A 12,407-nucleotide genomic window follows, 5' to 3' on the forward strand; every position below is an offset into this window, starting at 1 on the left:
GGGCTGCACCTGCACTGACAAGCAGCAAAAGGCTGAATCGATGGCGCCAAATCAAATCCACCTCAAAATTCTTTCCCCGTAGGGTTCACTCCTAGGACTTGCTGTCCAGAAAAATATCGAAGCAAATACAATCCGGCGTAAAAGTGAAACTAGCAGAGTCACCATAAGGCTCCAAGTCGCCATGATTTATTTTGAAGGTTGTGAGTGTTGGTTTGGAACGTGCGTCATTCGCCGACTGCTCGCACGGGAGGAAATTTCACCTCCCTCCTCAACTTCCCGTGCTGGCCGTGGCAATTTTGCCGCCAACTTTTCTCTTCTCCACGGCTATAAGAGCATCTAGTACAGCTGATATGACAAATATGATCCTTTGAACGCTTGCGGACGGCGCCGAACGCGTCTATAGATAATGACCGGGCACTACTCAAATCAACACAACTATATCTAGACATCTCATATTAAATTCTTAAATCCATACAAAAACATGCAAACTTAAAAACCTACGTACTACGTAGCTACTCCTCGCCGAAGATGTCGACAATCTCCGTGCCCGGCTCCGGGTACATGGGCGGCAGCTGCAGCTCCGGCCTCCTCCTCCTCTATCTTCGCGTCGAGTTCGGCGAAGAGCGCGTCGGACGTCGCCTGCTCCTGCCGGAGGAACTGCCGGTTGGCCTCCACATAGGCATCATCCTGGATAGACTACAGGATGGCCCGCTGCTCCACCATCTCCGCGGCTTGGGCGACGGCGAACTCCACCTCTGCCTCCGCCATGGTGACCCCTCCCCCCCCCCCCAGCGGGCTGGCTGCTTCGCCTCATCCTCCTCCGGACCCGCCACCTCCATCGGCTCCGGCAGCGGCTCTCCCTCCTCCTCCAGCTCTGGCGAGTCCGGAGGCAGCCCGATAGCAATTTGGGCGGCATGCCTTGCCTGGATCTCCTCAGCAATCTGCCTCCGGCACTCCGGCGTGAGCATAGTGTACGTGGTGATCAGTCGTCTGACCATGGCAATGCCAGAGAGAGTGGGAGAGCGGGGGAGAGGAACCGGACGGGCTCGGGTGGCGGCGCAGAGAGGAAGGAGGTGGGTGGGATGCCGGCCGGCTTAAATAGCCGACTTTGGCCTGCCGGTCAGTCCGGGCATTTGAGGCGGCCGTCTGGGTCAGATTTTCATGACTGGTCAGTGATCATACAAGACGCCCGAGCGTTTGAGGATGGTTTGGGGCACCCGACTGTAGATGCTCTAAAAGGACAACCTTCACTCCCTTCTTGCTGCCCACAACATCCATTTCCTTTCCCGCTGCTCACAACGTCCACTATCACCTTCGGCGGACTGGTATTGTTCTAAAAGGAGGAGCGGATCGGAGGAGGAGAAGCGTTGGAATAATTACATCAACCATTTTGGTAGACATAAGGATTTTCGCAAGGATTATCGTATGTCTCCTCAAAATGGTTAGCATAATCTATACAATTAGGTGGGAAGAAAACGATAACTCGATGGCGAGATGTGATGTGTGTGGAGTGAAATCGTCGTTGTGCTTGAAACTGTGAGAAGCAAAGAATCCATGTGGAACATGGATTCATGGCCCTCGGAATGGAGTCACCGTCCACGCAATCAGCACCCAAAGCTGAAATTGCCGCTAGAAACGTGTCGCCGCCGCCGAAATCGCCCCCAGAACTGGCATCCCATCGGAATCATCCTCGCCCTTGCTGCCGTGCTTGTAGTCATCCTAGCCCTCACCCTGTGCTCGGGTTAACTGAATGCCGTTGGTGTAACTAATTATATGTGTATTGTAGATTAAGAAAACAAATATGTCCCACTGACAAGTGGGTCCCACGATACGAAGGTGGTTATTATGGAGACTGTGACTTTGCACATCACCTCAACAACCTCCATACCCATATGGAGCGTGCTCCATATGCAAATGGAGACCGCCAACATAGCGACTTTGCTAGAGCTTCTCTAACATCATCTTTATTGCAATGTAAGCTTATTTTATTAATACAAGTCTCCTTTCGACCAAGGCATGCTTAGAGGCACAACAGGAGCTGTACTTAGAGATGACAAATGAAGATTCATTGTTAGAGAGAATTGGTGTGCAGATGTTTTAACAGCAGAAGCCATGGCACTACGATTTGGCATATTACTTGCACAAAAGGCAGGAAGCAACCATATTGTTGTTAACTCCGACAATATGGAAGTAATTGACACAATGAAGAATAGAGGACATTCATCGGGAGCGGCGGCTCCTGTGTTTGATGATTGTTATTTTATGGCTTGTGATTTCCCGTCAATTAGATTTGAACATTGTAATAGAAAGGCAAATAAAGTAGCTCATGAAATTGCTAGATTAGCTAAAAATTTTAAGAGAAGGGATTGGTTCGAGGAACCTATCAATGATATTGTAAATCCTATAGACGATGTACCATTATTTCTAATAAATAAAGAGGATGTTTTACTTAAAAAAAAGTCTCCTTAGTTTTTTTAACCATGCAAGAGGCATGCATGTGTTATATAAAAGATTCAGTTGTTCAGCTATTTATGAGGAGTGCGCTTTTATTTGTCGTAATTTTGCTTCAGTTAGTTTTCAACACTGCCCTAGGGAAGCCAATATGGCGGCTGATATGTTGGCTACTATGTCGGAGGACTCGCGAACCATTGTATGGCAGTCCGAGCCTCCGGGTTTTTTGTTAGACATTTTGTCAGAAGATGTAGCCTTTTTTGCTCATGAAATATAAACCGCCATGATGGCATTTCCCTCAAAAAACCTTTTTCTGTTTTAAAGCTAAGTAAAATTGTTCTTAAACTTTGCTAACTAGCGTTTTTATTTTCTAATGTTGTAATAACAGTTTTCTCCAATGTACTTTCCTACTTTATTTTGAATGTTTCTACTGCATTATGTGCATGTACTTTCCTCTCTTTTTTAACGTTTCTGTTGCATTATGTGCATCTTCACTTTTGCTGGCTAAGAAACTTATAAACATGTACTGAATGTCAAGTAACTCCTGGGTTTTGTGATTAGAACATCAGCATTAGGGGAGAGGGGCGGACACTACCCATTTTTTTGAATAAACAACGCTTTTAATTGCTTATAAAGTACTAGTAAGGAAATATAAACAGTACACAACCGGCCGGCATCTACACGATTGGGATACACAAAACCAATATCAACGCACATACATCAAGGATCACGCTGGTAAAGGGCAAAGATATACAAGATGGCTAAACGGATTGAATGAAAAACAAAAAGAAAGAGAGAAAAGGTAGAGCCTGTTGTTTTTTTTTAGACAAAAACCGCCGGCATTGCCTCGCGGTGGCCGGCGATGGCGTCGATCCTCGTTTTCCTCGGCACCTCGCTGGAATCGGCAGGAGGAAGGGTTTGGGGAATGTTGAGGTCATCACCTCAGCACAAGCCAGACACACGTTTATACGGGTGGTGCCAAGGAAACCATGCCAAAGCCGAAGTTACATTCGTTGCCCCGATCATGGCACGTAGAACGAGGTTTCGGCTCCCCCCTTTTCTCTTCACGAGCCGAGATCAACAAATTCCAACACTGGAAAGTCGAGACTTTCTCCGTATGCTCTTTCCCACGAGGCCATGATGAGCTTTCCGGCGACGAGGCAGTAGTACGACCCACTCCGACTCCGACCAAATCATGGCCTAATCACACGCAAATCCGCAACCTTCCAAGCCCTCCCATCAATCAAAAATCATCCTATATAGCACCCTCGCCACCGGCTCACCGCAACACGCCTCCCCCAGTCCCACTCCGTTTCCCGAGCACACACGCAGCATCATTCACTCACTCACAGGAGCGCTGGCTGGCTAGCTAGCTCCCTTCGCTTCACGTGTCCGTCTCCATCCCCGGCCACCAACCGTCGCCAACTTGCCATGGAGAAGACCTAGCCAGCTCGCGCCCTTTGGTCACTGGGAGTTGGGGGAGAGATCCACCGGAGGTAGACAAGGCATGGCATTGGAGGCCGCGGTGCTCTCCCGCGCTGCTGCTGGTCTCTTCGGTCGCTGCGCCATGGCGGGGGCGGGGGCGGGGGGAGCTTGGAATGGTCTGTTCGGCGGCGGCGAAGGGCTGGCGGGCTTGGACGGCGGGGACTGGGACGCCGCCGTCGCGGCGGCGTGCTCGTCGATGCTGCTGCCTCAAGCTGCGTTCCAGGAGCTGGACATCTCCGCCGTCGCCGCCACTGCCGCTCCGCAGGAGGAGTCCGGAGGTCGCGGCGAGATGAGCGCGGCCGGCGTGGGTCAGGATGATGCTGCGCCCGTGGCGGCGGCGGCGACGGGGCGGAGGAAGCGGCGGCGGACGAGGATGGCCAAGAACTCGGAGGAGGTGGAGAGCCAGCGGATGACCCACATTGCCGTCGAGCGCAACCGCCGCAAGCAGATGAACGAGTACCTCGCCGCGCTCCGCTCCCTCATGCCGCCCTCCTACGCGCAAAGGGTACGTTAACAGCCGCCATTGACCTCCTCGACCCCTTTCCTCGGTTGTTTAAGGAGTAGTTGACACTGAAGTGTATGCTATTGCTGCGTACTACGTAGGGTGATCAGGCGTCCATCGTCGGAGGTGCGATCAACTTCGTCAAGGAGCTGGAGCAGTTGCTCCAGACGCTGGAGACGCACAGGCAGGCCCGGGAACGCGCGGCCGCCGTCGACGGCGGGGAAGCGCCGCCACCGCCGTTCGCCAACTTCTTCACCTTCCCGCAGTACTCGATGAGCGCCACCCCGGCACCGGCACCAGCACCTCCGGCGAACAACGACGAGGGCGCCGACGGCTGCGCCGAGGCGGAGGCGTCGGGATCAAAGCCGTCGGCGGTGGCGGACGTGGAGGTGACGATGGTGGAGAGCCACGCGAACCTGCGGATGCTGTCCCGGCGGCGGCCGAGGCAGCTGCTGCGGCTGCTGGTGGGGCTGCAGGGCCACCGGCTCACGGTGCTGCACCTCAACATGAGCAGCGCCGGCCACATGGTGCTCTACTCGCTCAGCCTCAAGGTACGTTACGTAGCACGCCTAGCTACACGTTCTGCCCGTACAAGTAAACAACTCCGGCTTTTGTGATATGCATGCATATGGCCCTCAGTCCAAGGGGGTTTACGGCAGCAGTGCCTCTATATCTGGTTAGCAATATCATACCGCTTCAGCCTGAAACAAGCTGGTGCCTAGGTTTCCGTGCTTTTTGTATTTTGCGTTGTCCTCGACAGCAAACGCCTCCAAATTCTCCCAGCTGTTTACTCTAATGGACCTCAGCAAACCTAGCTAAAACGTCCGGCGTGTTTCCAGTTGGAATCGCTGTCTTAGTAGTAACTTAAATTACTGATGAGATCGTACGATGTGAGTCGGGGTTATAACCCTAGGCCTAGTAACAATAGCCTTTGTGATTCCTTCCTAAAAAAAATACAAAATCACTGAAGTGCATCATTCAAGCTAATTTAGCCCTAGGCGTAATCTGATGCTGGAAATATTTGCAGGTGGAGGACGATTGCCAACTTACCTCCGTGGACGAGATCGCCACCGCGGCCCATCAGATCGTCGAAAAGATCCAGGAAGAGCAAGAGCTTACTGCGGCGGCTTAGGGCAGCATCTCACCTCACATTATGCAATGCGCAACATTAGTTTATTCTAGCAAGTTAGGCGACTCGTGTGCAAACCAATAAAGTCCATCTCTGCAATGCAATGCTTAGTGCTGAATCCATGGATGAAAAATAATGAATTTGTTCATAATGTGCATCGGTAGAGATGTTCCATGTAGAGTAGCTAGGCATGTGTTGCTTCTTCTGTTCAAAATGGGGGGCATGCAATATTGCAATGCAATGCAATGCTTCCAAACCGCTTGAAAGTTGAAGGCAGAGAACAATTCCATGCATGGCAGACATGACATATGGCATTCCCTGTGGCCTACCGTGCTCCATAGGATCGGGCACTGTTGTCCGCTGCTGTTCCTCAACCTCCTCGGTGCATCCTGTTCCCCCCGTGAAGCGCCATTCCCTGCCAAAACACCAACAGACACCATCTCCCTTTTAGTTCCAAACGAGTAGCACGATTGATTACATCCTTAATCGGTTATACTCCTGGATACTGGAGTAGTCTAGGAGTATTTTTCATGTCTTCAGCGTGCCATAGTAATGACAAGTCCGTTTCTGTAAAGAAGGCAGAGCCTTTTAGAGAAAGCAGCGTAGCACAGGGACACGAACACAGGCCAGGCAGGCATGCAGTACTGCAAAGCCAATCGATGGATGCCAAGACAAGCAGAAGAGAGGAGCTCCAAAACGCAGGACGCTTTACCTGTGCCGTGTCGTCCCATTGACCCAGGGAAAAAGATTCTAGAACAGGGCGCTTTACCGGAATAGCCTTTTACCATTTCCATGTAAGCATGATTGACCGAATAGTGGAGCGGGGGCTGCAGAGGCCGCCCCGTTTCTGCGAACAGCGATGCTCCGCACCCGGCCGATTCGACCGACGGGACAAAGCACATGCGCAGCTTTGCTCCCATGCAGCGTGTCGCGTTCCGGCCCCGAGATGTTCTGCTCCAATCGATGTAAACTCCGTCCAGGTAAAAGGGTGGCGTCTCCGTCTCGCCTGGGAGTAAAAAAATGTAGAAAGACAGCAGCTTCAGTGGTGACACCGTCCGTCCAAAGGTTTGAGTCAGGGAAAAAGATGTGCGACTGATATGAGGAGTGGTATTATTATTTACTGTGCGTGTTTCCTGGGGGGAAATAGTGGATGGATCATCATGGATATGCATCATCAGTGTATGCGTACACGTGTATGCCCAAGCATGTGACTATATGAGTGCCCGTGAAACTGACAGATCCGTGTGACAAGGGGGGCAACAGGGTAGTATATTCGTACGAATTCACCGACGATATATTATGAATTGTTCGTATGCTTAGAGGCCGCTTGTAGCAATAGCCAACAGGGACAAAAAAAGTAGAGCATCATGGCTTGAAACATGCCAAAACAGGTTGTACGCCAGGACAAAAATCGCTCTTAATTAACCAGTCTCAAAAGCAGACATGACATGCAGGATTCCTGTTAATTATTCATTGGTTAGTGGAACAACCATAGCTTAATGCAGTAGTGAATGTGGAGAACCAATCTCAACAGCCATGGCATAGATCACATCTTTGCAAGAGCTATAGTAAAAAGGAGCTAGAGATGGTGTGGACCTGTTCCAGGGCCTCATAACCTTAGTGTTCTCAGTTATGTGCTTAACCTTGATAGAACCTGTAACGCGGTATCAGGAAAATCATAATCAACTGTGAATTTAATAATACGCAGATTATAAATTCCCAATATGGTCATCTGACATAATACTTCCTGACTGACCAAATTTAGGACCACCTGTAAGTAGCAGCCTGTGACAGTTTAGCAAAGCAGTCCCAGTACAGCATACGGCTTTCTTTTCAAACTGACCACTCATAAGATAAATATGCAAGGGTTTTACTTCTAAAAACCATTGGAAAAACAGCTACATGTAATGATGTCTTCAGGCTGTTGGAAACTTCTCATAAATAATTACCAGTTAACCAACACTTCTAAGCTCACAACATCATCACTAGAGCCCCTAATCAAAACAAGAATGATCGTGGTTTACCTTAAGACATAGGATGAGATATGCTTCACTTGCATATTCCACCACTCCATTAATCTTTGAGAATAAACTCAAGCCTGAAAGGAATCACTAGAGGAAGCAAAGGCCGTGTTCACAAATCACAGAAGGATACACAGCAACAACAGCTTCCGTGCCTTTGCCTCTATCAGATCTACTGTGTACTGAGTTATACACGCATGGAAACCTTGTTATCTCAACTTCCATGTAATGAAAAGGGATCATACATGTGAAAACATGTTGGAAGAGAAAGGTAAGAATACTAATGGAATTAAAAACATGAAATATAAGTTACAAGTACAAACCATGCCAACCGAATTGTACACATGTTACAGTTTAAAAGTGCATATGTTACCATCAACCAAGGTGTAGCCTGTGGACAACTGGAGATCAGCAGCTGCGACCCCCATCAAATAAAAGCAAACAACAAATAGACAACTTAACAGATACGCAATTTCATCTGTCTCGGCTCTTAATAAATAATTCCACTTGAAGAAAGAGACTAGGTATAGGAAAAGGGGAGACAATGATGGAGAAAGAGGGTGAATAAGGGGGCATAAAGTAAAGCATAAGCAGAGTTTTTCAGAAGTTGCCAATGGGAACAAAAGATGAACCGGCAGCAGCATCACAAAAAAAGACAACTTAAAATCTAAAATCCACTGTCGGTTGGTGTGATATTTTATCATGCAAGACAACTTCCTCTGTGCTTTAGCTCCAGAACAAACAACAATGATGTGCTTTGCTACGTCTATCAAGAAAGGAATTTTTAGGTACATGAATGGTGAATCATAACTCTAAAATTTAGCACTGAAGCTTCAGTATAATGAGATCTAATAGTAAACGAAGCACATGGTAAAATCTCAAATGTTGTAGTTTTCTTTTTACAAAATATCCTTAGATGTTTGATGACCAGAGCTTAGCATGCTTTCTCAAACAACATGTATGAATGTTTTTTTTTGCAGGGTAACATGTATGATTGTTGAGGTACAGCACCACTCCCGCTGCATCCTATGCGACCAGGAGCCGGAAACGATGAAGCACCTGCTGGTCACATGCCCCTTCTCGCGGCAAATTTGGCACGATGCCTTCACTTGGCTACACCTGACCTGTCGGCGGCCCGACCCGGTCCAGGACAGCTGCTTCAAGGACTGGTGGCGGCACGCCAAGCAAGCCACGCCACAACGAATGCGGAAAGGGCTTGCATCGGCGATCCACTTGACGGCCTGGATGATCTGGAAGGAACGGAACGCCTGCGTGTTCGACGGCGCGCAACCCTCCGCTACCCAGCTCATGGCAAGAATTAAAGATGAGGCGACGCTCTGGGTCAGGGCAGGCGCCACCGGCCTGGGACTGATCCTCCCGAGGACCTGGGACGTCCACTAATTTCTTACACTATGTCCCTGTAATTCTCCTGCTCGGAGAACTGTACTGCTAAACTCTCTTTCTGTTCAATGAAATGAAACGCAAAATCTTTGCGTTTTCTCGAAGAAAAAAATGTGTAATTTCGAGAAGATAATTATGAATTCTTGAGTTCTATATAACCGATAAAGTTACTGATACTTAGGTGAACAGATGGCCATTTTATTTCACAATTGATATTCACGAGTTCTCTGGTGTAAATGTGCAATATAGCTTGGAGAGCAAAGACATAGAAAAGACTTTTGATGCAGCAGCCTCATGCTTTGTCATAATCAAGATGATACTAAATATATTTTACCTACCAAATTCAAGAAAAAATTACTCCCTCCAATCCAAATTAATTGACGCAGCTTTAGTACAACTTTAATTAATTTGGATCGAAGGGAGTAGCATGTTTTCAACTCGTTTAAGCATGTGGAAACTTGTTCCTTACTGTGCACCTACCATATAATGCGATGACCAGTAGGCCTGGCGGAGGCAGGAACTATTTTAAGGTGTGGCGGAGGTACCTATTATATGCAACTCAGCTCAAATCTTCAAAGATGTACTATATATACTATATATACTAGGTATACATGGCAAATTAAAGGTACTTCACAAGCCATACCTTGCCAGATTGCTGGCTACGCCACTTCAACAGGAGAGAGATTACTGCTAGGAAAAAGAGCATAGATATAGAAAAAAAACACGCACCTAGCACCTTCATCGGCACAAAAATGGTTGTAATAAAAAAAACAGAAATTGGAGGTCATGTTATGTTTGCTTATTTCCATATTTATTCCAGAAACCATTAAAAACTTGATAACAGAGTAGGGATTGTCCCTGGTAGTTGAAGCAGGGCATGGCCGCATGGGACTAGTTTAATTAGCATTTTCCGTTATTAGGATTGTTTAGAGAAAATGGGACACATGAGTTGGCTGTAACGGAAAAATAAATGGCACAAGTACAAAATTTAGTTCAGCCAAGGAAATGAAACCATCAAGTTCAATTATAGCTTACAGTAATTCTAGTCAATGGTTTTGTCCATTCATTACTTTCTGAATTATTTTTCCATACCTTAGCAAAATATGAATTTAATAGCAACTAAATTCGAGTTTTAATCAAAGTAACATTGAATGGCACATACCCAACTAGTCATAAACTAAAAAGACTAAACCATGGCCAATCTTAGGGATGCTTACTATTAGGTGCCCAAGGGGGTCTTCAGATGAGGTGGACTGCATAGATATTTTTTGTTAGTTGTTACTTAGTTCTAATTTGGATTAAATCAACCCTATCCAAAAAGGCCCTAAATGTTTTAATAGTATCCAATATGCATTATGTTACCATGTACATGAACTTTGTAAACTATAGAGAAGTTTTCACATGTTCAAAGAAATACCAACACAAAAGAGAAGTGATGTATCTCAATCTGGTGAATCTTTCCTCCTTAACCACAGGAGCACACAACAGTACTCCTTCCGTCCCCACATAGGTGGCACAAAACTGAGTCAAAAACTCAATGCTTTCTAAGTTTGATCAAGCATATATACAAAAATATGAAGATAAAAAATACCAAATCAATATCAATATATCCACCGTTAGATATATCTTCATAATGTATCTATTCAATATTGTAGTTGTTAATAGTTTCCTCTATATATTTGGTCAAACTTAGAAATAGGTGACTTTTTAACTGAAAATATAGTATATGCCATCTATTTAGGGCTGGAGGGAGTATTGCATTTTCAAATTCATGTATATGCTGCCAACGGAAGTAGTTCACACGGAAACAACCATATGATAGATAAGCCTACAGCCTAATGAATGTCCAAATGCTTTATTACTATAGTGCAAGTTCTTATATGATACAAGCTCGATGATATACATTGTGCCATGACAAGCACATGCCTACCAATATCATCAGCAAGTGTTGGTCCCCTCCCCCCACCTATCCAACCATCAGCAGGTGTTGGTCTCCACAAGCTACAGTTTCTTGATTTTATTAGATTAGCACCATCCCCTTTTGGAAATAATAAAACATTGGCATAGTCTTATTTTATACAAGCTCAATCATCTCCACTGTTCCATGCTGAACACATGCCTACCAATAGCATCGGCAAGTGTTGCTTCCCCAAACTACAGATTGTTGATCCCCGCAAAGCATCAGCAAGTGTTGGTCTACCCAAACTACAGATTGTTGATTTTATTACATTCGCACCATCCCCTTTTGGAAATAATAAACATGGACGTAGTTCTTATTTTATACGAGCTCGGCCATCTCCACTGTTACATGCTGAACATATGCCTACCAATAGCATCAGCAAGGGTTGCTTCCCCAAACTACAGATTATTGACCCCCCCCCCCCCAAAGGCCCGCATCAGCAGGTGTTGGTCTCCCCAAACTACCGACTCTTGACTATTACATTTGCAGCATCCCCTTTTGGAAATAAAAAACATGGTCGTAAGCAATAGGACAAAATGTTGCAATAGTATTCAATACACATTATATTTGAAATGCATATAGACTTCATAAACTGTACGGAGGTTTTCACAAGTTCAAAGAAATACCAACATGTCTTTTTTTAGCTTTTATGCTCTTGGCTAGCACAGGATTTTGGTTCCCTTGCTTTGGAGGTTTCGCCTTGTAAGCTTTTCCAATTTCTTGGTGTTCTTCTAGTAAAAAAAAAACAATCACACTTCCTGGCACGTGTTTGAGCAAAAAACAAGCAATATCAACACATAAAAGTGAAAGGGCTGACAAGAGAAATTAGGTACCTCAATCTGGTGCACCTTCCCTCCTTAACCACAGGAGGAAACAACAGCATTGTGTTTTCAAGTTCATGCATATCCTGCCAACAAGAAGAACTCGCACACAAAAGCTGGTATACATTAATTCACTAGACATCCAAATAACAATGATGCAAAGTACTCCCTCTGTATCAGTGTCCAAAAACGTCTTATATTTTGACACGGAGGGAGTAGTTGTTATTTCTTAAGATACTCAGTTACTAGTGCAAGGTCTTATTTGGTATGTGCTCAATGATATCCACTGTTACAGACTGAATAAGGTCAGCCCCTCCTCCCCAAAGGACAAATTCTTACATTTGCACAACCCCCTTATGGAAACAATAAACATTGAAGCAGGCACTGGTCCACTCTTTGCAAGGTTGCTACATAAATATTACATGAAGAAGCCAACCTTCAGCTTCTTCCCCAAAATTCACTTGACCATAGCTTGAAGTTGACATTGTAATAAAGGAAACTTGGGCATGCAAGTTAACACGAGCACATCCACTCAAGAAATACTTATCACGCAATAATTACTCTGGTCAACTCACAGATTTCAGATGAGAATGAGATTTTCTCTCCGAGCCACTGCAGCTATCCGGTATAAATAATA

General features: G+C 46.1%; 2 protein-coding genes and 1 pseudogene across 2 annotated transcripts; 2 read left to right on the top strand and 1 right to left on the bottom strand.

Moving 5' to 3' along the window:
• Positions 1-512: 512 nt before the first annotated feature.
• LOC147971860 (uncharacterized) lies at positions 513-1,238 on the bottom strand (annotated as a pseudogene).
• A 2,133-nt stretch (positions 1,239-3,371) lies between these two features.
• On the top strand, positions 3,372-5,726 carry LOC125509606 (transcription factor bHLH94). Its single transcript, XM_048674612.2, has 3 exons — positions 3,372-4,441; positions 4,540-4,989; positions 5,466-5,726. The coding sequence occupies exons 1-3, from the start codon at positions 3,959-3,961 to the stop codon at positions 5,568-5,570; spliced, it is 1,038 nt and encodes a 345-aa protein (XP_048530569.2). The 5' UTR covers positions 3,372-3,958; the 3' UTR covers positions 5,571-5,726.
• Positions 5,727-8,638: 2,912 nt separating this feature from the next.
• LOC147971861 (uncharacterized) lies at positions 8,639-8,989 on the top strand. Its single transcript, XM_087524156.1, has one exon. It carries the CDS (start codon positions 8,639-8,641, stop codon positions 8,987-8,989), a length of 351 nt encoding a protein of 116 aa, XP_087380282.1.
• The last annotated feature ends 3,418 nt before the right edge of the window (positions 8,990-12,407 follow it).

This window comes from Triticum urartu, chromosome 5A, assembly GCF_056163025.1.
Source record: "Triticum urartu cultivar PI428250 chromosome 5A, HENAU_Tu73, whole genome shotgun sequence".
NCBI classification, from domain to species: Eukaryota; Viridiplantae; Streptophyta; class Magnoliopsida; order Poales; family Poaceae; genus Triticum; species Triticum urartu.

Excerpts from the sequence above, each read along its gene's own strand:
- LOC147971861 (XM_087524156.1), top strand. The coding sequence starts at position 8,639 with ATGAAGCACCTGCTGGTCACATGCCCCTTCTCGCGGCAAATTTGGCAC.
- LOC125509606 (XM_048674612.2), top strand. The coding sequence starts at position 3,959 with ATGGCATTGGAGGCCGCGGTGCTCTCCCGCGCTGCTGCTGGTCTCTTC. Across the intron at positions 4,442-4,539 it reads CGCCCTCCTACGCGCAAAGG|GGTGATCAGGCGTCCATCGT; the intron begins GTACGTTAACAG and ends CGTACTACGTAG. Across the intron at positions 4,990-5,465 it reads TCTACTCGCTCAGCCTCAAG|GTGGAGGACGATTGCCAACT; the intron begins GTACGTTACGTA and ends AAATATTTGCAG.